We start from the raw sequence: 23,926 nt of genomic DNA, 5'->3' as shown, positions 1-23,926 counted from the left end.
AGGACAGAGGCCTTTCCTGTGTGGCTCACTGCAGAAGTGTCCCATTCTAGGATCCTTCTCAAGCGTCTCACCACGCCCTCTGGTGGTTCTTTCGGCCACTGTGATGGTCTCGGAACTCCTTAGGATCTCTTGGGGTTCTATGCCTCCTCACCTGACTGAAGTCTGTTCCCCAGTTCATGGTAGGGTCTCAGTAAAGCTTTCTGAACCCCAACTCAGGTTGAATTAGTAATCATGGTCCTTCACAGAGAAAAACCTAGAAACAGGTGGTTTTCAGAATGACGAACACCTGCCTTACAAGCTTCTCCCAAAAAACAGCAGAGGAGGGGGCACTTTCCTCTTCACCTTGACAGGCCAGGGTTGCACCCACACCAAAATCAAACAGAAAGAATACAGGCCAGGTGTGGTGGTGCATACCTGCAATTCCAGCATTTGGAGAAGCTGAGGCAGGGGGATGCCCGATTCAAGGCCAGCCTGGGAGACATAGTGAGTTGAAGGGCAGCTTGGGCTACATATGAGACCCTGTCTCAAAGACAACAGCAATAGTCTGCGCCCCTCAAGTCCCCCCAAAACAAGCTGGCACTTTCCCGAGAAGCCCACACCCCTACTCTTGAGTATGACTTTTATTTAACTTAATTATTTATTTGTTTTTATTTTATGTGTATAGGTGTTTTCCCTGCATGTCTGTGTGAGGATGCTAGGTGGGTGCTGGGAATTGAACCCAGGTCCTCGAGAAGAGCAGACTGCGCTCTTACCCACTGAGCCATCTCTCCAGCTCCCCTTGAGTATGTCTTATTTCCTTCCACAGCACCTCTTTTTCTCTTAATCTTCATGCTTAAAAAAAAAAGTCTTTTAATAGATTCCGACTCTTCTTCAAGGAAAAGGAAAAAACAACAAGAAAAACCCAAAGCCCAAACCAAATCAAACTGTATAAACCAGCAGGGCTTATGAATATAAATGTAAAAATCTCCCACCGTACCAATCAGATCAAACAACAGAAAGGGTGGCAGGCTCTAAGCAAGAGAGCCCTGTCCTAAGAAAGCAAGGTTGGTTCGACATATGAGCAGAAATGTAATTCACAGTATCACTATAACACAAGACCAAGCAGGATGTGGCCACTTGCTGCTGGGTGACCGCGGGAAGCAGTGGCCCTCAGAACCAGCTCGTCACCTGTGAAAGGATGCTAGGAGGAATATGTCTCCAGTAATCGCGGCTCAAATGCTGGTCCACGCCCTAGCGTGACCCCAGTGCACCACTGGTGGGGGCGCACCCACAGAGAGGGTCTGGGCTGTTTGCGTGGAAAGAGGTTCAGGGTCGGTGGGTGGCCGTGCCTTGCTCCATTGGATCGGAAGCACACTTTATATCAAATCCTGCCTCTAAATCTTTGTCCCCACGGCTACACCTGGCAGAACAGCCACCTTGTTCCGTGAAGTCAGTGTACATTGTCCCCAGCTCAAGCCACACCTCATTCAGCCTTTCTCACCCACAACTGCTTCCTCTCCCAACTCTGAAGGTCCCAGCGGTGCGTATTTAACCCGTACTGCCTTCAGGACCCAACACTCCTTTTCTTAGTATCTGACCTCAGATCCTCAGCTTCCTGACCAGTTTAGAACAAGGGTGGGGGACACTCAGCCAGGTAAGGACCGAGGCGGTGACAATACCATTTGCTTCCTCACCCTGCGCCCTGGACCCAGTGGCCAGCATCCTCAGCCTGTGCCCTGTGGCCCGCGCGGCCCACGGCCCACACATCGCACCTGTGCCCTACACCCTCTGCCTGCGGCCCACATCCCCTGTCTGCGCCCCACACCCCGCGCCTGCGCCCCACACCCCGCGCCTGCGCCCTACACACTCACTTGTTCGGATGGAAGATGGTGCTCATCTCCTCTGCCAGGTGTCTCCGGAGGATGTGCTTCCCGCTGGGGATGCCTAGGGCGGTGGCCATGGCCTCGGCATTGAACGTGGGCTCCAACACCAGCACAGCACCGTGGACACCGCTGTTAGTCAAGTTGTCTGCATACTCCTGAGGGCAGAAGCGAGAGGCGGGGTGGTCTCAGGGACCAACTGAGCCAAGTAGAGATATGAACCCAACCGCAAGGGCTTTACCCATGTGGACCAAATGATTTGAAAGTGAAGGGGGCCTCTTCTTCATCCTCAGAGCCCTAAACATAGGGATCTTAGATCTTTAATTCTGGCTGGACCCTGGCAGGAGCCATAGATATTTATGGAAAGTAATATTGCTAAGAATTGCCCGAGCAATGAGAGCGTTTAACAGGGGTCCTATTATAGCAGTAAGGAATCCTTACAGAAAGTGCATGACCTTGTCTGGCTGGGTGATGGTGCCCACTTACACCAAAGTGAACATTGATTTGCATGTCATTTGCTTAGGCTAGAGAACCACGACTCCACCACCATCGCCCCTCACCTTCAGGTCGATATCGCGTACCCACTTGAGCACCCGCTGGTTGGTCCAGACCACAGGATCTGTGTTCTGCGTTTCACAGCGGGCTCGGCGCTCCTGGAGTACCTGGGAGATGGGGGACAGGGAGTCAGCCGAGGAGATGAGGGACACATGGAGGGTGCATGGGAGTGATGGTGGGGTGAGGACCACTCACAGCTGCCTGGACCACACCATCTGTGTTGTGAGAAATAGAAGGAGCCGCCTCCTAGGGTGCAGGGGATCAGGGGTATGGACTGGGTAGAGACTCGCACTCTGCCTACTCAGGGTCCCCCGGGCCTGTGGCATTGCTGCTCCAGCAATGGGAACAGTGATGGACATTTGTGCAGACTCTGCTTATGGCGGGGAGGTTCTTAGGGTCTGTGCATCCTGGTTTAAAACATCATCTGTGGGGGCTTGGGATGATTCAACTCGCTGCCCTTTCACGGGTTCCCAGACAGAGAACTTCAGTGGCATACCCTCTGTGGTCGTCTGAATAAGAATGAATGGCCCCAAGACTCATATATTTGAATCTATGGTTTCCATTGGGTGGAAATGTTTAGGACAGATTAGGATTAGGAGATGTGACCTTGTAGGAGAAGGTGTGTCACTGAGGGTAGGTTTTGAGGTTTCAGAAGCCTCTGCTATTCCCAGTCTCCCTCTCTCTGCCTCTACGTGCGGGTCAGATGTAGTAAGCTCTGAGCTGCTGCCCCAGCACCACGCCTGCCTACCTGCTGCCATGCTTCCTGCCATGATGAAGATGGATGAGCCCTCTGAAGCTGTCAGCCAGCCCCAGTTAAATGCTTTTATAAGTTGCCTCCATCACAGTGTCTCTTCACAGCATCAGAGCAACAGCTAAGACACCCTCTCTAGGACTTCCAGCCCAAAGTTCCCTTCAGTTTCCCTATCTCAGGGGATCCTGCTCCGTGTACTACTGTCAGAACACCCCATGTCTGCCCTCTTCATCACCCTGGGGCTCCTGGAGGCCAAGACCTGGTCCCCATCTTCTCCTTCTGCCCAGTCATGCAGTGGTGACCAGACCACAAAGCTGACCACCTTCTCTGCGATCCTCTCTCAACACTGGGCTACTTATGTTCTGGCATGGCTCCAGAGAGTCAACCACAAGGACCCAACCCCAAGGACCAGCCTCTCAGGGACCTCCTCCGGCGGACTTGTAGGGGATTGAGGCTGGGGTCTCTTGTTCTCTGGTTTAGCAGAATTCAAGAATCAAGGGGCATCAGGTTTTTTGTTTGTTTGTTTGTTTTCGAGACAGGGTTTCACTGTAGCTTTGGAGCCTGTCCTGGAACTAGCTCTTGTAGATCAGGCTGGTCTCGAACTCACAGAGATCTGCCTGCCTCTGCCTCCTAAGTGCTGGGATTAAAGGCTTGCGCCACCACCGCCTGGTGGGGCATCAGAACTTAAGCTACCACAACAGCCAGGGCTCTGGCTGCCACCCCCCACCCGAAGCCAATTTCCCTCCCTTTCTCATTCTGTTTCACTGCTGCTGCAGAGCTGGACTCTGGGGCTTGGGCACCATGGTTCTCTCAGCTGCATTTTCTTCCTTAATTGTCAGCTGATGGTCTCTGTAACAGCTTTGTTTATCTCCACAACCGCAGGGACTCTCCATGATCCCCAAGGTGTTTCTCAGAGCTTTCCGAGAGCCCCGTCTGTCCTCCCCAGTGCTGTCACCGTGGACTTCAGTGGGTCTCCCTGATGAGCAACAGATTCTCTGAGATTGAGGGTTCCCTAGGTTCCCTGAACTGGCCATAGGCTCCCGTCTACTCAAGTAAGGAGTGGCTAGAATGAGGAGAGAGGAAGAGATGGTTGGACGAAGGAATGGGTAAGTGAATGAATGGGTAGACATATGAATAGATAGATGTGTTTATGGGGGAAGGGTGGATAGACGGGGAGTAGATTGACTGTGGGTAAGTATATGGGTGGGTGGGTGAAGGGTTGGATTGATGGAGGAAGGTCATTGGTTAAATAATAAAGAAACTGCCTAGGCCCATTTATAGGTAAGCCCTTAGGTGGGTGGAGTAAACAGACAGAATGCTGGGAGAAAGAAACCGAGTCAGGAGTCGCCATGATTCTTCCACTCCAGACAGACGCAGGTTAAGATCTTTCCTGGTAAGCCAGCTCGTGGTACTACACAGAATATTAGGAATGGGTTAGATCAATATGTAAGAGCTAGCCAATAAGAGGCTGGAACTAATGGGCCAGGCAGTGATTAAAAGAATACAGTTTCCGTGTAATTATTTCGGGGCATAAGCTAGCCATGCGGGCGGCCGGGTGCCGGAGACGCAGCCCTGCCGCTCCTTATTACAACAGAGTGGCGCCCAACGTGGGGCGCCAAATGTGGTGGCACAAATGAATGTAGACAGATTATATAGATATATACAGCTTTAATAAGGAAATAAACTTACAGGACCACAGGTTCCCGCGGTGTACCGGAAAAGCGGAGCAAAAGAAAAAAGGGCTGCTGGGCTCACGCCCGGCAGATTTATCCGTAAACATTAGCCCGAGGCGAACACGCCCCCAATGGGTGGGGCTATGTCCCTACATTGGATGGGTAAACGGATGGGTGCATGGATGGGTGGGTGGATAGATGAGTGGACGATTGGTTGGATAGATTGGGAGATGAATAAGCGAAGGGATGGATGGACCAGTGGCTGGGTGGGTGAATGGTTGGACAGAGATTGGATGTGGAGAAGGGTTGTGGGATAGTCTTGCCCCTGCCCTGCCCTTTATAGTCCTCACCTCCCTGCTGAAGTTCACTTGGTACAGCAGCTCAATCCCCAGCAGGATGCTGACTTGGTGGAACTTCTTGGAGACGTTCAGGTGCTTCTCCAGGTCCCGCTTCATCAGGGAATTCAGCATCCTCCCGTCGACCAGGTGGTTCTGGAAGGCCTGGGAATACTGGGATAGGCCGATGTCATTCAGCCAGGCCTTGGCCACCCAGTGATGGTCCAGGTCGGCTGCTTTGGAGAGGCTGAGGAGACACAGCCAGAGAAAGAGAGAGCGAGAAAGAAGTGGGAATGGGGAAAGTGTCAGAGGCAGGGGTAGGCGGAAGTGGGATCAGAGCTGGGTAGAGAGGACAAAAGACAGGGCAGGGAGTAGACAAGAAAGCCAGAGACCAATGGGGAAAGGGATGGGATGATCAGAGATGTGAGAGAGAGAGAGAGAGAGAGAGAGAGAGAGAGAGAGAGGAGAGAGAGAGAGAGAGAGAGAGAGAGAGAGAGAGAGAGAGAGAGAGAGGAGAGAGAGAGAGAGAGAGAGAGAGAGAGAGACTTAGGCAGAGGTGGGAAGGGAGGGAGAGTAAGGCAGATAGGCAGACAACTAAAGAACAGCTGAGGATCGCAGAGATGAAATGAATATCCTTGGACCACACCCAGGCTAAAACTGGAAGGGCAGAGTCAGAAGTGTTACGTACAGCAGGTGTACCTCTGGGGGACCCCTCCTCACCGTGACCCACTCTATTCCCCTAGGGCTCTGCAGGACTCCTCAAAGCCACAGCCTGACCATCCCCCTCCCCTGCCCACCCGACTGCTACCCTCTGGTCCCTCTTCCTGACTGGAGGAGGATGAGAAGCCTTCATGGATCCACGCATAATGTTCCAGGTCTCCTGTCCCAAGACAGGGCTGTGGCTAAGCCCTTCCCTCATTGGCTCATCTCTGAGTCAGAGAAATCCAGGTTGTCCTATCTCCCGGTTGCTCTCGGTACCTCACTGCCATACCTCAGACGTTTGCGCAGGACAGAACCTCGGAAGCATGCACATTGTAGGTGTGCAAAAACAGGCTTTAAGATATTTATTCACTATTCTTTTGTGTACGTGTGGGTGTGCCTGTGCAAGGTTTAGTCCTTGGAGGCCAGAGGGTGTCTGCCCGGAATAGGCGTACTGGTTGTACCTTCTGCAAAAAGACTGTGCTGATGGGTGGGGAATACACCTCGTTACGGTGGTTCCTAAGATGTCATTCTTCTGACTGCCACACGGTGGCAGCCTCACGGAAGGAATGAGGTCCTGGCAAAGTAGCTTCAGAGGGACCCTGAAAAATGACCTAGTGCTGGCTAGTGGGAGCACAACATTGTCTAGGTGGAAGCCAGGGGCAGACATGAAGGGAGCACTCAGTACAAGGGAACACAATTGGCTTGCAAAGGGACGCTGTTCTTCCCTTTGGGGGCAGTTGGAGATACCGGACATGCCCCATTCTGTTCCTATTTTAGATGCTTCATCCCAACACCTGCTGAGCATTTTCTGGGCCTGCACTCAAGGTGCTGATAGGGTTCCCTCCTCCTTCCTCCCCGCCCCCCGCGGGGGCTGTTTCTCCATCTCAGGTTATCCCCTCCTTCAGTCCTGCCGCTCTACTTATTGCCTTCAAAGCACTCAACGCACACTGGATTTAAGTACAGAGGGATTTACCTACTGGTTGATTGTCTCTTGCCCCTAATTTACGGTACAGGAGTGGCGGCCAAGACCAGGGCCGTGTTCACTGAGAGTTGTGAACATGGGGACCATTATGTCTGAGGCCTGAACGGAATGGGTGAGTGGAATTGAGTTCATAAAGAAGCCGGTGAAAGCTGTGGGGTGTGACGCTTCTCTCCGCTCTGAATGGGTGTGGGGCTGATTGGCAGACACACACTGACTACCTGAAGGCATGTTGCATGACTAATAAAAACTCAGAGAAAGATATTGGGGTTCGACCTGAAGACCAGAAAAGCAAAGCAGTCAGCCACTGGCTCTTACCTCGACCTCAGTCTGAAAATGGCGATCCTGCCTCCAGGAATCTCAGAATGAGAGATTGAGAGCTGTCTCCTTTTGTTTTATATTTCTTTCTAGTTCTGGGATTAAGGGCGTGCACCACTACCGTCTGGTTTCTATGGCAAGCTAGTGTGGCTACTGGGACTAAAGATGTGTGTCATTGTGGCTACTGGGACTAAAGGTGTGTGTCGTTGTGGCTACTGGGACTAAAGGTGTGTGTCATTGTTGTCTGGTCTGCAAGGCTGGCCAGTGTGGGTGTCTTACTTTTCTGATCCTCAGGCAAGCTTTATTTATTAAAATACAAATGGAATCCACTATACTGGCAGAATGTCTGCACGAGTCCTAGCACCCTCTCCCTCCCTCTGCTCCAGCCTCCTGGAACTGCTTGGCTGTTGTCCCACGACAGGACCTCTTGCCCACTATTTCCTCTTTATCATCTCCTAGAGACTCCCAGACACCTTTCAGGAACATTCCCGGGCCAGGGTCCTTTCTTTTGCCAAAGGTCCCAGATCTCCATGTGTGTACCTGGCACACTGGGGTTGACCTCAGCTTGTAGGCCGATTCCGTCACTAGATTGTCCTGGCAAGAGCCAGGCCAGTTTACTCAGCCCATCCAGTGGAGTGAATGCCACCTGGTGTGTCTCATACAAGGCTAGGGGAGGCTTTGGGCTCCACTCTGCCATGATGAGGCTCCTAAGCCAGAACATTGCAGCCCAAGATAATCTTTCTTCTAGGATGAGGGTTCCAGTACATAGCCCTTTCACCCTCCAGGGCTGGCCTACCTTGTCTTAGAGGGCCCTTGCCCAGCCCCAGCCCTCACGGCCATCATGGCTCTGAATTGGATGCTCGCAGGAGGGTTGTTGCTCATGGGACTGAGGAGAGAGTGCACCCCAACCTTCTGAAGTCAACAGTGCCACACTGTTGTGTGTGTGTGGGGGGGGTGGCCAGGAGGTACACCTGGTCCGACTTCCTCAGCAGTAGCTCACTTGTAACCAGCAGTGTCCCTCTACAGACTCCTAAAGAATGTGTCTGACCTCCAAAATGCCACTGCATTGAAACTTGCCCAGGTGCCACTCAGAGCTGACATAGGAACTCAAGTCTGGCTTCCAAAGGAATCCAATGGCTAATAATTGCCATTAACAGTTGTCAGTACCTCTTCCTCGGGTGGAGCAAGGCCAGACCCCGAGGTCTGAGGACAGGCGTGTCATATAGAGAGCATCTGGATCATGCTTCAATAAAAACAATGGGAGACTGTTCTGGGTCTGGGACCTTGCAACTCCAGGGCTCAGTTTCCTCTGTAAAAACAGAGATAGCCCCCTCACCGCATGGAGTGGTGGGGACCAAAGAGTTGGAGAATGGAAATCCCTAAGCCCAGGTGCATAGGCAGCAGTAGATGACACTGTTTCTAATACCCTGTCACCATGGGAGGATGGAAAGACAATGCCGTTAGAGCCAGCTCTGACGGGGTACGACTTTTTTCACATTGCCTGTCTGCACTCAATTCTTTATCTCTAAAATGGGGATGATTTTGTCTGAGGCATGGGTGGAATGGGTGAGAGGAATTGTGTTCATAAAGAGAACAGGTGAAGGTTTGGCAAGGGGGGTTGCTGGGTCCAGAGTGGCCACGCCCATTATCACAGCTAGAAGAGTTGAGGCAACCCCACCTTGGGGCTCTGACCCCAGAGTCCACGGCCTTTTAGAAGTTCTAAAGGTCAAAGGGCTCACGATGCAAAGTTACACAGTGTACGGCAGTTCATCTGGAGAAGGCACCGAAGCCTCTACTGGATTCCTAAAAGGGTCCAACCCTAACTTTTGGTTAACTCTTCCCTCTTTGCTTCACAGGTAAGGAAACTGAGTCCCAGAGAAGGCAAAGTGACCTCACATGGCGATTTACAGTAGGTCTCTTCATAGGACCTGAGCTTTCTTTCCTTTTTTAAAACATTTATTTATTTATTATGTATACAATATTCTGTCTGTGTGTATGTCTGCAGGCCAGAAGAGGGCACCAGACCTCATTACAGATGGTCATGAGCTACCATGTGGTTGCCAGGAATTGAACTCAGGACCTTTGGAAGAGCAGGCAATGATCTTAACCACTGAGCCATCTCTCCAGCCCAACCTGAGCTTTCTAATGTGGGGACCCCCATGTCCCTTAGGACCATCCCACTTCAACTCTCCCCTGCACACGTGGTCATGCTTCTGAACCACACCTTTCTGAGCTCCTGGTGGATTTCAGACTAAACTCCAGCCATGGATCAGTGTTTATCCCCTCCATCCGCATGTCTATATGATGGCATCTGAAGTGGGTCCACAGGAGACGTTAGGGTTACCTGACTCCCTGACGGGAAATGATTGTCCCCCTCTCTGTGTGCTGATCCTGTAAGAAGGCTGCAGTGTGGAACCAAGAGGGGTACCCCTGCTGGAGCCTGGTCGTCCTGTAGCTTTCAGAGCCGGGAGAAATAGATGGCTGTTGTTTATGCTACCCAGTTGGTAGCATTTTGTTATGGCGACCCAAGCTGATGGGGACATCCATGCTTTGGGGACAGTGGTGGGGACTCCCTGCACTTCTGAAAGCTGAAGCCAGCAGCCCCACATTCTTGAGGAACACGAGCAGTATACAGGACACCTCCAGGATGTAGGGTGTGGTAAGAGCAGGAGGGGGTTACTCGATCCAGAGGTCAGGATGGAAGATGCTTGAGGACTTTGGGGTCCAGAGCATGGAAGGGGTCAGGAGGTGGCTGAGAGGGTGCTTCTGGAGCCCTCTGGATGGAAGTCCAGCAGGGTTGAAGGGTGCCTCCTGGAGCCACCCCATCAGCCTTCGTCCGAGCCTGACCCCTCTGCTGCTGGCTCCATGCTGCCAGCTTTAGGACCCCTCTCTGTAACCCTTGCCACCTCAGCCTGGCACCAGGGCCCCTCTCCTGCCACATAAGACTGTGTTTTTCTACTTTAAAACTGGCCTTCTTCTTCACCCCCCAGTTCTCTCTCTCTCTCTCTCTCTCTCTCTCTCTCTCTCTCTCTCTCTCTCTCTCTCTCTCTCTCTCTCTCTCTCCTAATCCACAAAGCAGCTTCTGCAGATAGTAGCACACACCATCAGGTTTGATTAATTAACTGTACGGAAACGACAGGAAACCAGCGAAGGAGATAATTATGCAAAACAGACCATGTCAGGTTTACAAAACTGGCCCCTCCCCACTCTGAGCACCAAGGACTGGGTTTTGGGGGAGGGAGGCTTCCCTTTTCACAGGAGCTGCTCAAAAGATGGAACCCCAGGAAGTCAAGAGAGAAGTGGGAATGGGGTGGGACTGGGAGGGTGGTATTGGGGGGAAGTGTGCTCCAGTAAGGTACACCTGCTAAGAGAGGCCTGGACCAGTTGGTTCTGTTCCTGTAAAAGACTTCCGTGAGACTCTCTAGGACCTTTGTCTCCTCTCTCCCCTCTGTGTCTACTGTCTTCCCTCCTTCATTGCTTTACTCTGGGAAGAATAGATCTGAGTTTTGAGTAAGGAGGCATGCTCGCTGTGTGTGGCCTGGTCCCCACCAACTGGGGTGGGTGGAAGAGTGCTGGGAGCCACCCACTCTCTTGACCCCTGCTCTCGGGTGGAGGTAGTCACCCATGTTCTAGGCATGTGCGCCTCCCCCTGTGTGCTCATTTTTCTATGGTGCCAGGGCACGCCTGGGCCATCTCTGCTACACTCAATATCCTGAAATGTGGTTGCCTGGGTGACAGGGAGGCTCAGGACAGAAAGTCCTTACTTTCCAGGCTTCGGTGGCTCACCTGCGGCCAGCCTCGGCGTCACGGTAGTCCTCGATGGCCAGGCGGAGCTTGCGCCTGTGCAAGGAGCTGCACACACCCAGGCCCAACTCCAGGTCCTCATCACTCAGGCTGAGAAGCACCTGTAGAAGGTAGACTTAGTGCCCAGAGGCAAGAGATGGGGCAAGGAGTAGGGAGGTTCTAGCCTTGGCCCCTGGAGCCCCAGATCCTGTCTCTGCTGCTGGGGTCAGTACAGAAGAGTCTCAGGGAACCGGGCTCCTCATCCGCATCCCCCTCCCAGCCCATCTCCCTAGACAGGGCATCAGGACACTTCTGCAGCCTGTGATGGTTGATAACTCCCAACAAAGCCTGTCTCTAGTGAGTAGTGGCACATGCCTTTAATCCAGCACTCCAGAGGCAGAAGCAGGTGGATCTCTGAGTTCGAGGCCAGCCTGGTTTACAGAGTGAGTTCCAGGACAGCTAGGGCTACCCAGAGAAACTGTATTTCAAAAAAATAAAAAAATAAAAAATAAAAAAGCCTGTTTCTAGGAGCTGTGGGACCCATGTCCCCTGGGGCCATCCTGCTTCAGCTCTCTCTAATGCATGGCTGTCTTTGTGCCACCCCTACTGGGCTCCAGAGGTCCTGGGCTCAGCTACTGTTATTTGTGTGTTGTTTGGGTGGGATACTGTTTGGACCAAGATGGGTGAGGCCACCATCTAGGCGAAGGAAATCCCAGTCCAGCTGCCAGCTAAGGGTAGGTTGGGTACCAGCTGAAGTTAGTCCCGTTTTAAGGACAAACTAGCATGACTCCAAGGGGCTGTTGTTCCTTGCTAGGTTTATTGGTGACCTGGACCTGCAATAAGTCGGTCCACTTCTAGATTATACCTCCTCTTGTCCTCAGAGGAGAATGGAGACAGTCGACTCCTGGGAGGAGAGGGCACCCGTGGGAAGGTACAGGGGCATTCCCCCAGGGGCATCCCCCAGGGGCCCAACTGCCTACCTTCCCACTCTTGACATTCTCTGCACAGGCCTTGACGTACATAGGCATGGCCATCACCACCTCCAGCCAGGCCTGCACTGTGCCAGCCTTCCAGTGGGACATAGGCGTGGTCCTCACCAGCTCCACGTGCTGTAGCCGGTCCATCTGCTCCTCGCCCTCGGACAGGCTGAGGCTGTGCCGTGTGGGGCTGCACTGGCTGTCAGAGTCTGCAACACACAGGACACAGAACCTTGCTGTGGGGAGGAGCCACATTCTGGGTGAGGGTGGGGAGAGGGGACTCCAAGGAACAGAACCAAAGTGACTCTCCTGATAGTGTTTGCCCATGCTCCAGGGGATGGCCTTACATCCATGCACACACAAGAAAATCTGATAGGTCTCAGAGGTCATTAAAGAGGAGGAGGGAGAAAGAAAGTTGGAAGGGAGATATGTGTAGTGTGTGTGTGTGAACCCAGGGAGAGTTGAATGGGAAGGGGTGGGGATGAATATGATCAATAGATGTATGAAATTGTCAAATCAATCAATCAAAGTGGCTCTGGTTGGCCACCCAATCCCCATTACAAAGTCTTCTCTGTTCTCCCCAAAGAGGAAGAAACATGATATTCCAGAGAGAAACAAACCTAATGCAGAAATGCAAATCTTCCAATGCCGGCCCTAGACAGCAGCTGCTAGAAGTTAAATAGTCTCTGGGAGACTCAAACGCCTGTGCTCATAGACCCGCATGCATAGCTCTGTCCTGCTAGATGCTTTGGCCAGAGAGTACGCCCGGGACATTTGCAGGACATTGTCCCTTCTCAGTGGAGAATTCCACTGCAATCTTTGGACCGTGTCGGAAGGACATCCATGGCTTATTTTACTCTGCGCAGGCTTGGGGAGGTGACTCCACAGTAATCCTCGTTCTCTGTCTCTACACACACGCCGCGCACATGCGTCTCCCACAATACACACACTAATTATAATTATATGGAAAGAAGGGATGGCGATCCATTCATGCAATCCCAGGGCTGTGGGAAGTGCTGACAGGTGGATCCCTAGGGCTCCCTGGCCAGACAGCCTGGTTACGAGGAGAGCACAGTCCAGCGAGAGGCTCGAAACACACAGGTGGATGGCGCCTGGGGCAGGAAAGGTGAAGTTGGTCCGTGGACTCCATCCTTGCATGTACACACAGGAACACACACCTGTACCCATGCCTGCATACACATGCACAAATACGTGCGTGTGCATCTGAATGTGAATGTGTACCTGCAGACACAGGCGTGAACATGTATGAACATACACATGCAGAAATATGTGAGATGTGTGATTTTGAACTGCACATGGGGGTGCATTCCTGTAAGCCCAGTGCAGGAAGATCAGGAGTTCAAGATGCATACATTGATGTGTGTGTGTGTTTGTGTGTGTGTGTGCATACACACACAGTACAACATGGGTAAATGTTAAAAATCTTTATCCATGGATGATCAATGACATTGTTAATAACTGCATGAGTGTGCATGTGTGTGTGTGCATATGCATGTGTGTGTATATGTTTGTGTGTGTGCAGAGTGTGCATGTGTGGGAGTGGATGTTCCTCACACCTTCAGCTGTGTATGGAGCACAAGGTAGGGGAGCCCAAGGGGCCATACAGGCTCCCACCATCAACTCACACACTCCGGTTTAGGTAGACAGCCAGCCCCCCCTTCTGCCTTCTACCCCAAATCTGAACTATAAAGTGGAGAATGTGGCGGGAGGAGGTGTCTTCAGGGTCATAAAGCATCAACTAAGCTGTTATTCCCCAAATGCAGGCCTGATACATCAGTTTCCATGCCTGGGCTTCCATCAGTTCTGGGTTTATTTCCCCTCCTTCTCAGCCCTGAGAGTAGAAATAGGTCACGTTTACAGCCTGGCTGCTCAACCAAAGGGTTGGAGTCAGAGGACTGGGGATGAGAATCGGGGATTTGCTACCACCCCAACATGCACGCACACATGCGCCTCTCTCTCTCTCTCTCTCTCTCTCTCTCTCTCTCTCTCTCTCTCACACACACACACACACACACACACACACACCTTACAAGATGCTAAGAATACTGACAACGCTGATCCCAGCCTTGCTACAGAGGCTTCCCAGGAGGCCTCAGGCCCCGTGGAGGCCACCGTAGGTGTCAAACACAGGGATTGGCACAGGGTTACATCCAACCCCTTGCCTGCTTTTCTGAAAAGCATGTGCCTGGCTCACCAGTAGCCTTTCACCTTGAATGCTTGAGGGCCTTGGTTCCATCCCCAGCCAGGGGAAGAAAGACAAAGTCCTGGTCTAATATTCCTTTTGTCAGACCATAGCCACGCCCTTCAGTTCTTCACTTCTCCCTCTGATTTTGATCACACTGAGGACCTGGGTATCGGTGGCAGAGTCATCTGGCCCACAAAGCCCCAAATAATCATGTCTAGTCCAATGCATAAAGTGCTTGGGAGAATGGTCTGGCCTGGAGGTTGAAGGTCAACATAGGGCCTTTGTTCTTCATTGCTTCACTCTTCTTCCCTCCCCGGTGGGTTGGGAACTTCACCCTCTGGGTCTTTAGTTTGCATGTAATTATTCTAAGAGTGTGGCCCCTGAGACACCAACAACATTGCCCAATAACAGGCTAGAGGTAAAGGTTTTAGGACCTCATGGCTCCTGGAGCAGCGACTCAGGAGTAGCCTAGTTTCCCTGGACGTCCCGGTGATTTGGTGGCATGCTCCCATGGCACAACCATTGCTTTAGTGTCCCTGTCACACCTACTATGCAGAGTCAGCTGACCAAGACCTACAGCTCATCCATTGTTTTCAAATGTCCCATCTCAGGTAGTCAGAAGGGACACCAGGGATTCCTAGCAACCCTTGCTTCTACAGCGCTACAGTCTACCTTTAATCCCGAAGGCCTCAGTCATGGGATACTGTGATCATGACTACTTTTTTTGTTTTGTTTTTTTTGTTTATCACTTCTTGTTATCTCAGAGACAGATTCCGGGATTCTATTTTCTAGCTAGCCAAGAAGTTGATTGAAAATCTCCTTTGGGCCAGGTGGTGGTGGTGGACAACTGTAACCCCAGTACTCCAGGCAGAGGCAGGTGGAGCTCTGTGGGTTTGTGGCCATCTTGGTCTAAAAGTGAGTTTTAGGACAACCAGGGCTGTTACACAGAGAAACCTTGTCTTGGAGGAGGAGGAGGAGGAGGAGGAGGAGGAGGAGGAGGAGGAGGAAGAAGAAGAAGAAGAAGAAGAAGAAGAAGAAGAAGAAGAAGAAGAAGAAGAAGAAGAAGAAGAAGAAGAAGAAGAAAGAAAGAAAGAAAGAAAGAAAGAAAGAAAGAAAGAAAGAAAGAAAGAAAGAAAGAAGAGGAGGAGGAAGAGGAAGATGAGAATGGGGAGGAGGAAAGAAGAGGAGAAGGAAGAAAGTCTCCTTTGATTCAAAGTATTTGGGAGGAGAGTGGGAAGCTCTCAAAACTTTTGTTTATCTGAAGAAAACTTTCATCTAACTCCCAGGGGTGCAGAGTGAGGGGTTTCCCATATTTCATTGCTACACTGGATTCATGGTTCCTTTAATCTCTCATCCTCTTGTTTGGTAGAAGGCAGGGCATATTGGCTTCTCCATGTTGGCTTCTGTAGGCTGCTTTGAAGGTTTCTCATGGTCTGCTCTGTTTCTCATTACAATAAGGTTAGATGAAAATTTTCTATCATCTATTTATCAGCTATGTATGTATGTATGTATGTATCATCTATCCATCATCTATCTATCAACTATCCATCTGTCACCTATCTATCAATCTATCATCTATCCGTCTATCATCTTCCATATATCCATCCATCATCTATCTATCTATCTATCTATCTATCTATCTATCTATCTATCTATCTATCATCTATCTATCTATCATATACTATCTATCATCTAACATCCATCCATCTATCTATCTATCTATCTATCTATCTATCTATCTATCTATCTATCTATCCTATTTATCTATCTACCTATTATCTACTATTTATCATCTAATATCTATCTATCTATCTATCTATCTATCTATCTATCTATCATCTATCTATTCTATCTATCATCTATCTATCTATCTATCATCTATCTATCTATCTATCATCTACTATCATCTAACATCTATCTATCTATCTATCTATCTATCTATCTATCTATCTATCTATCTATTATCTACTATCTATCATCTAACATCTATCTATCTATCTATCTATCTATCTATCTATCTATCTATCTATCTATCGCCTCTCTCTCCTCTCCTCTCTCTCTGTCTGGGGTGGGGTGGACAGACACCTGCCCTGATGCACACACAGGTAGAGATCAGAGAATAACCTTGGCTGTCAGTCATGAACCTGGTTTGGTCTGCAGATGCTGCTGGTGTGGGGCTATTCATCTATCTTGCTGTGGAAATGATGTCTCTGGTCAGTCTACTTGATTTTTCTGAGATAGCATGTCATGTAGCCAAGGCTGGCCTCAAACTCACTATATAGCTCAGGATGACCTTGAACCTCAGATCCTTCTACTTGCCCAGTGCTGGGATAATAAGCACGTACCACCTCACTTGGTTTATGCAGTGCAGGAGATCAAACTCAGGGCCTTGTGCTGTGAAGCATGCTACCAGATAAATGACAACCCTTGCTCCTGTCTCCTTACTTTTTATGACCTGGACCGATTCATGGTGAGGCTCAACACATGTGCTTGTTATTAGAGAGCACCAGGTAGGGCTATAGAAACTGTAGGAGTTGGGATGGTCCTCAGGGAAAAACAGCCTGTTCTGAGGCTGGGGAATTGCTCCTGGCTCTGCCTGTTGAGTTAGAGAGCCAGAAACCCGCCATGAGTGTGAATGGGAGACAGGCAGACAGGCAGGAAGACACACAGACACATAGACACACACAGACAGACACAGGCACACAGAGACACAGACACAGACACACACACACACACACACACACACACACAGAGTACCGAGGGTTTCAGATAAAGACCTTGTTATCATGTTCTCTGACTGCAGAGGGAGAGGCCAGTTGGTTGCTGTCCTAGCCCAAGAAGATGATGCCCCTATCCTAACAGGAGCCGTTGACAACCTTGGGAAAGATTTATTTATGCTCTCAAATTGTTGATCCTGCTGTTCCCTGGGCCCAAGGATGGCGATCTCCTTTCCAATCTTTTAGGACTCTGTTTACATGTTGTTGCTGTCAGGGAACCCTCCCCTGGTCACTAGTGTCCCCTACCACCAGCATCACAACATGCACACAAGCTCTTACCGACTCAGGACATTTTCTTACACTGCACCTCTCACCCTTGATTGATTTAATCCGTGAAATCATTAGGCCAGCAACCGTGTTTCCCTGTAGCCTACCCTTCCACCATAGGAGAAGGAACCGGGCCTGATGAACCCCTGAGTGTCTCTGCTACCTAGCAAGGTGGTAGACCAAAGCAAATGTTTAACAGCTGACTCTCATGGTTCTAGAAAGTGTGGCAGCTTTCGAAAGCATCTCCTTGTATAAGCCAATAGCATGACACTGGGGTGGGGGTGGGGTGAGGTGGGATGATCTCAAAGCCATCTGCCTGGAGGGCTAAGAGAAGGGCCCAGGAAGGAAAGAAGAGGAGCAGCCACCTTCACTCTCCCAGGCCATAGTCTGCAGCTGGCCCGTCCTTCTCTACTGTTGCTATTCTTTGTCCTTTCCTCTCTGCCTGTGCGAAGTCTGTCCACCTGAAACTGATTGACATCGAGGCCCCAATCATTCTTTGCCCTAGGGCTGTCCTGTGCACTGGGAAGAATGAGCAACTCACTGAACTCTTATCCGCAGAGTACCAGCAAGCAGGATACACACACCAAGAGAGTAGCCTGTGCTGGCCCTGGGCCTCAGATCTCAGATTAGCCTGATCTATCCAGTCAGCCAGGCTCAGATCAAAGCCCCTGTCCTTGGCAATTGACAAAGAAGCCCCCACCAGCATGTCACAGCCTAAGCTGAGTTTCTCTCTTTAAACCCTGCTCTAGGAAGTGACAGTGGCTTTGCAATGATCCATGATAGTTCCTGTGTGGTCTGCAGAGCACTGAGGACACTCAACCGTGGCTCCTAGGAATCCCAGCTCCCAGGAGTAGGGACAGTGTAGGTTCCAGTGAGCACAGAAGCGTAGTGGTGACCACAGCTGCTGGGCTACAGCAGGACCTTGGGCAGGCAGCGAGGCGGCCAGGTTCCACCACCAATCCACAGCTCCACAACATCGCTCAAGGCCAGGCAGGCTCTCTAGTGGTCTGGGGCTAACAAGCTAAATCCCAGGCCCCCAGCATGTCCATGTCCCTCGGTTACACCACTAGGCCCCACAGGGAGTGGCTTAGCTCAAAAGTGCCTCTTTGACCCGCCATTACTGCCTCAACTTTCCCCTGAACCACACTTTATTTTGCTTTGACTGCGGCCACCAGCATGAGACTGGCTTGTGCTCGCGGCCTGTCTCTGGCCTCGGAAGATCTCCTCCACTTGGACCCTCCACTATAGCACAGGAATTTCCCAAGGGGTCAGGGAATTATCTCTCTGGACTTGGCAAGCCTCTGTCCTGTTCTGTGCTTTGCAATGATTTCCAGTTTTACAGTTATCCAGTGACCATACCTCTAAAACACAAAACACCAGTTATCAAAAACTTCCTCTTCCTTGGCAACTTGCTGGACGGCCTAATAACTCTCCATTTGGGAAGTTCTTCCTATGATCTAATCTGTTGCACAGGTTTCTTTCCCTACTGCCTTTGGTCCACCCTCATCCCTTGTCCTGAGATTCCCATATCCGTGTCTCTTTGCTGACGTGTTTCCAAGGTGACCCTGCTCCAACGTAGATAGGGATGAGAGTTGAATCCCACGAGAAGTGAGGATCTTTGAGCCTGGACAGAGACCCAAGATGTGTGAGGCTGACTCTGCCCAGCTGTGGGAAGCAAAGGTACGGTGACAGGGAACGAGGGTCACGGGAGGCTCTGGACCCCTACTTAGAAGTCATGTTTCTGCTCCTCCCTGACGCCCTTCCCTCATTGCTGCTCTCCATCCTCCAGACAACTTTTGACTCTGGGCTTAGGTTAGCTAGCCATCTTCTATTAGCCCGTTGTCACTGTGATAGCCCATGTGCCCACTGAGACAGAGGAACCACCGCTGAGCTAATTCAGAGCCCAGGGCGAGGCACTTGGGGGCATTTCCTTTGCTAGGATGATCTTGTTTGCTGTCCAGTTTTGAGAAAGTTCATCCCTGGAATGAGCTTTCTGTGAAGCTGAGGCTGGCCTTGAACTCTTGATCCTCCAACGCCCAAGTGCTGGGGATCCTGGGTGTGCATGATGGTGTCTGACTCCTCTGGGATCATTTTGTCATTTCATGTAAATTGTTTCACAGCTTTGACCCCGCCAAACACCATCCAGAGCTCTATAGACTGGAGTTAGGGTCTGTTGTTTGTTTATGTCACCAAGGCTTGCAAGCCTACAGCGGAGCAGTGGCTAATTCTTTTCCTCCCCGGTGTTGACAGCTTTGATGGAGTTGGGGCAGCACAGTTCTTACAGCCTGGAACTACAGGAAGGCACCAAGGAAAGAGAACTGTCTGTTTTGGCCTGTCCCATACTGGTTCTATAGGGTCCCCGGTGTGCCTGCAGCTAGGGCTGTTGCCTGGTGTACTCTCTACCACGGCTGGCTGAAGCCCTTTTAGAACCCACAAATACATTCACCTGGAGGCTCAGCCTGGGGGCAGAGGAGGCCAGGAAGCTTCTACCCGTCTTGCAGAGACCTTCCCTGTCCTTCACTGTCCTGTTTCTGTCCCCGCTGCTTCTTCCAATAGAGGTTTGGGAATGAATGAACTGAAACTTCCTGTTCTAACTCCAATCATGTTTGTCTGAAAGGGAGTGGGGTGCCATAGTGTGTTGTACCCCAAATCTCACCCCTAACTTATTCTGTCTTCTTGGGCTACTATGTTGCCTCTCTGAGTCTCAGTTTCCCCATATTCAAAACTGAGACAACAATATTCAAGTCGAGGACGTTAGTGAAGTCAGCTTTAGAGTGGAAGACCTTAATGAAGGTGCTGATATTACCTCTTAATATAAATCTAGACAGGTGGTGGTGGTGCAAGCCTTTAATCCCAGCACTCAGGAGGCAGAGGCAGGCAGATCTCTGTGAATTTAAGGCCAGCCTGGTCTATAGAGAGAGTTCCAGGACAGCCAGAGCTATATATACAAAGAAACCCTGTCTCAAAAAACAGGCCAGGCAGTGGTGGCGCACGCCTTTAATCTCAGCACTCAGGAGGCAGAGGCAGTCAGTTCTCTGTGAGTTTGAGGCCAGCCTGTGGGTTCAAGGCCAGCCTGGTTTACAGAACTAGTTCTAGGACAGCTAGCTTGCTTACACAGAGAAACCCTGTCTTGAAAAATCAAAACCAAAAAAAGCAAGCAAACAAACAAACAAAAAAAGCCCAACAGCAACAAAACATTGTATCTACAACCTTAGCTCCCAGCCCTAGGACTTTGACGCCTAGCCCCGAGACTGGCACACAGGCAGTACTCAGAGACACTTTTCATACGACTTTGAAGCGCCTAACGCATGCTGGGACAGTAGGCGCTCAAAGTCAGATCCCAGTTTCCTCATTTATCTCTCTGCCCAGAGGCAGGGTTTTCCTTTAGCCCCCATGGTGACACTCTGTTCAGAGCCCTGTGTTACAACAGCTATCCATGACAGTGGGTACACATCCCTCTGGCGCCTCTGGGACAGTATGGAGGCCACTTTGACAGGCCCATTGGCAACTTCACTGAAGGTGAAGCCCCTACTTTGTCTCTGAGTTCCCTGGACTCTGGAAGGCAAGCTGAAAGGTGACTACATTCCTTGGCTATAGGAAGGTGGCTCCCGGTTTCAGAAAGTCTGGGGAAGATAATGGCCTGAGGGAGTTCTGAGGGGGGACTTTTGTCCCCTCCACCCCAGTGACCTGACATCCACATTGCTGAGGGTTAAAAAGGAATGTGACCGCCCATTATAAAAGGGCAGGAGAGTCCCTGGCTGAACAGAGCTGGGCACCTGTGGCCCCAAGGCTCTGCCAACAGGAGGGAACCTGGACCCAGGGAACCGGGCACTGAAACCACCCGGCCTAGAGATAGCCAAGCTGTGGACCCGGGTGTGAGCTGGAGCCTTGGATCCCTTTCCTTGGCTGGAGGTCAGAGTTTTCAGACTAATTTTTAATGTTGAAGCACTGGAGTCCTTTGCTGCATCTGTGCCCTCCTTCAAGGTCAGGAGCTCTGGAAACATCTAGCCAGCATCCTCCCCAGGCTTGCCAGGGTGGGTAGGACCTCTTTCTTTACATGGGCCAGATGCTCTCAATGATGCTGACCTGCCTGTCTGCTGGGTCTCCCCAGGCCTCGGAGTCAGAAGCAGAGACGACATGCAGCAGAGGTATATGCAGTACAATGCTGGTGTGGGGCCAGCTCACAGAGGCGGGCATGAGTTCTTGCTACCCTCCAGTGTATGTTGCGGTATAGCCTATCAGAGCTGTCCTGAAGACACAGACATGAGCCCATTTCACCAAGTCCCACAATGCATTGCTTCTTTCCAAGAGGTAGACTCTGAGCTCCTGAAGGTCACTGCACTACTGTGGAGATAGGAGGGCTCAGAGGATCCTACCGTGTACAGAGGACCCTGGCCATGGTGGAGCCCAGCCTTGGTTGCCAGCCCAGACTTGCTTTCCCTGAGCCTCCTGCAGCCCTGAGGTGAGCTGCTGTGAATTAGGCCCTTCCTCCATGTATTGTTTCAACTGTGCCACGTTCCCATCGCCACCTCCCAGAGGCTCTGGCTGCCTGGCTGAGAGTCACACAGCACCGGCTCTCGAGGTGAACTCATCGCAACCTTTTCTGCAGCAGGAGGGAACTTGTCCGTTCTGCTAGCTCGGCTGTCGTTAGATGTGTGTTTCTTGCACACACAGGGCAGGATGGAAGGAAGCTGGGATTGAGTCACGTACCTGCTGCAACGCACCCACCCATCTCTCCACGTCCCAGGGCAGTGGCTCTCAACCCTCCTAACGCTGCGACCCTTTAATACAGTTCCTCAGGTTGTGGTGACCCCAACCATAAAGTTAGTTTCCTTGTCACTTCAACACTGTAATTTTGCTGCTGTTATGAATCATAATGTAAATATCTGTGTTTTCCGATGGTCTCAGGAGCCTCCTATGGAAGGTCTGTTTTCCTAAAGGGATAGCAACTCCCATGTTGAGAATCACTGTCCTAGCGAGCCCTCATGTCCCCTTGTCTTGTGCCTTCCTTATCTTTGTGGCTCTGACCCCCACAGTGTCCAGTCAGAGGTTGCCTTCTTCTCTCCCTGGCCCTTAAGGTGTCCTATAACTCAAGCCACCTCCAGAGATACCAGCTTCCTATTAAGGAAGGATGCTGGCCCTGTCCAGGAATGGGGCCAACTTGAAAGTGAATCCAACATGTCTATCCCATTGCAGAGACAGCAATTAAGCAACCCAGAACTTCCACGGGGTGCCAGAAGGCACCAGAGGGCAAGAGAACCACCTCCTGAGCCCTGAAGAACAGATTCAGCCCCTCTTACAGCTGGACAGTAAACAGAAGCATAAGGACGCATCCCCGATCCAAGCCGTTTAGCTAACTGTTGGGGACCCTTTCGTCCCTGTAGGCATGGCTCAGTTGCCTAACCTGGTGCCTGGCTCACGTCAGGCTTTTTGTTCGTTTGTTTTTAAGAGACAGGGTCTCATACAACCCAGGTTTGTCTCAAACTTACTACGTAGCTGAGGATGACCTTGAACGCTTCATCTTGCCTCTCCCACCTGGGTGCTGGGGTTACAGGTGTGTGCCACCTCATTTAGTCTTCGGGAGCAATGAGGATGGAACAGAGGACTTCACCCATGCCAAGCAGGCATGCTGCTAGTGGTAATACATCTCCAGCCCCATTCTGCCTGCCCAGGTGCTGAAGTCACAGGCATGTGTGTGCCCTAGATCCCAGCCCTGGGTTAGACATGAACACTCTCTTTGGCTACAGTTAAGTCCCTCCTATTCGTTATAGGAGGGGCAGACAGAAGCCACTGAGAGTCCCTCAGCCCTGGTACTCTTGCCTCCCATGCTTTGGCTGTCTGGGTAGCTGAAACAGTTGTATTTACCCAACCCTCACCTGTGTAAGGGGACATCGTACCTATTTGACAGCTGGTGACCTATTGAACCAAGTTTATTGCCGTCTGACTTTTTTTTTTTTTTGGTTTTTCGAGACAGGGTTTCTCTGTAGCTTTGGTGCCCGTCCTGGAACTAGCTCTTGTAGACCAGGCTGGCCTCGAACTCCCAAAGATCCGCCTGCCTCTGCCTCCCGAGTGCTGGGATTAAAGGCATGCGCCACCACCGCCCGGCTTGCCATCTGACCTTTATATCTAATTCTCCCCACTGGGCAGCTGAGGAAGCTGAGGCCCAACAAGTTGACTGGCTTGTTGAAAATGGCGAGGTGGGGAGAGCAGGGATGGAGTTCAGACCCAGAAGCAGCACCCTGAACTCTGTCTCCCCTCAGCTGCCTGGGAAAAACAGCGGTAAATGGTGAAAGGGTTGTGAGCTGGGAGCAGGGTTGCTTAACACAATTTTGTTGGGGTTCATTTAGGATCCAGGTTCACAGCTTCACGGGGGAGGGTCTGTGGCCTCACTACGCAGGCTTTCAGAAGCCATTAGCTCCAGTCCCAGATTTCCTGGGGTATTATACCGTCTGTGTCTGGTGGGGAGAAGGTCTGAGTGGAGAAGCTGGGGCTATGGACGGTGGTCCACTGTAGGGCCTTCACTCTCTTCCTATCCGGGAAACAGGCTGCAGGCCCTGAGGAACATACAGGGGTACCCAGGCCAGCTTATGCACTGTCTCAATGCCACAGAGCCTTCACTCAAATGACCTCTTCTGTAAAGGTTCAGGAAGCCAGAACTTGGGATTGAAATACAGTGTGGACCTGGGTGGGGGAAGGGTGATAGCCCAGAGCAGGCTGCAGGCAAAGCCTTATGCAGCCAGCAGT

At 51.1% G+C, this 23,926-nt stretch overlaps 1 protein-coding gene across 3 annotated transcripts in view; it reads right to left on the bottom strand.

Moving 5' to 3' along the window:
• The window catches only part of Kazn (kazrin, periplakin interacting protein), a 911,421-nt gene that overhangs the window by 4,623 nt on the left and 882,872 nt on the right, over positions 1-23,926 (bottom strand). For 2 of the 3 annotated variants that reach the window (XM_057784037.1, XM_057784038.1), the window contains 5 exons: positions 11,936-12,141; positions 10,959-11,077; positions 5,189-5,420; positions 2,420-2,521; positions 1,851-2,017 (listed from right to left, as the gene is read on the bottom strand). In XM_057784037.1, coding sequence (XP_057640020.1) covers positions 1,851-2,017; positions 2,420-2,521; positions 5,189-5,420; positions 10,959-11,077; positions 11,936-12,141 — 826 coding nt within the window. Of the gene's footprint in view, positions 1-1,850; positions 2,018-2,419; positions 2,522-5,188; positions 5,421-10,958; positions 11,078-11,935; positions 12,142-23,926 lie in introns of those variants that run through there. The other variant, XR_009057976.1, reaches the window with a different exon arrangement.

The sequence above is a fragment of the Chionomys nivalis genome, chromosome 11, assembly GCF_950005125.1.
Source record: "Chionomys nivalis chromosome 11, mChiNiv1.1, whole genome shotgun sequence".
In the NCBI taxonomy this organism is placed as follows: Eukaryota; Metazoa; Chordata; class Mammalia; order Rodentia; family Cricetidae; genus Chionomys; species Chionomys nivalis.
This window is presented reverse-complemented; position numbering and strand designations above follow the sequence as displayed.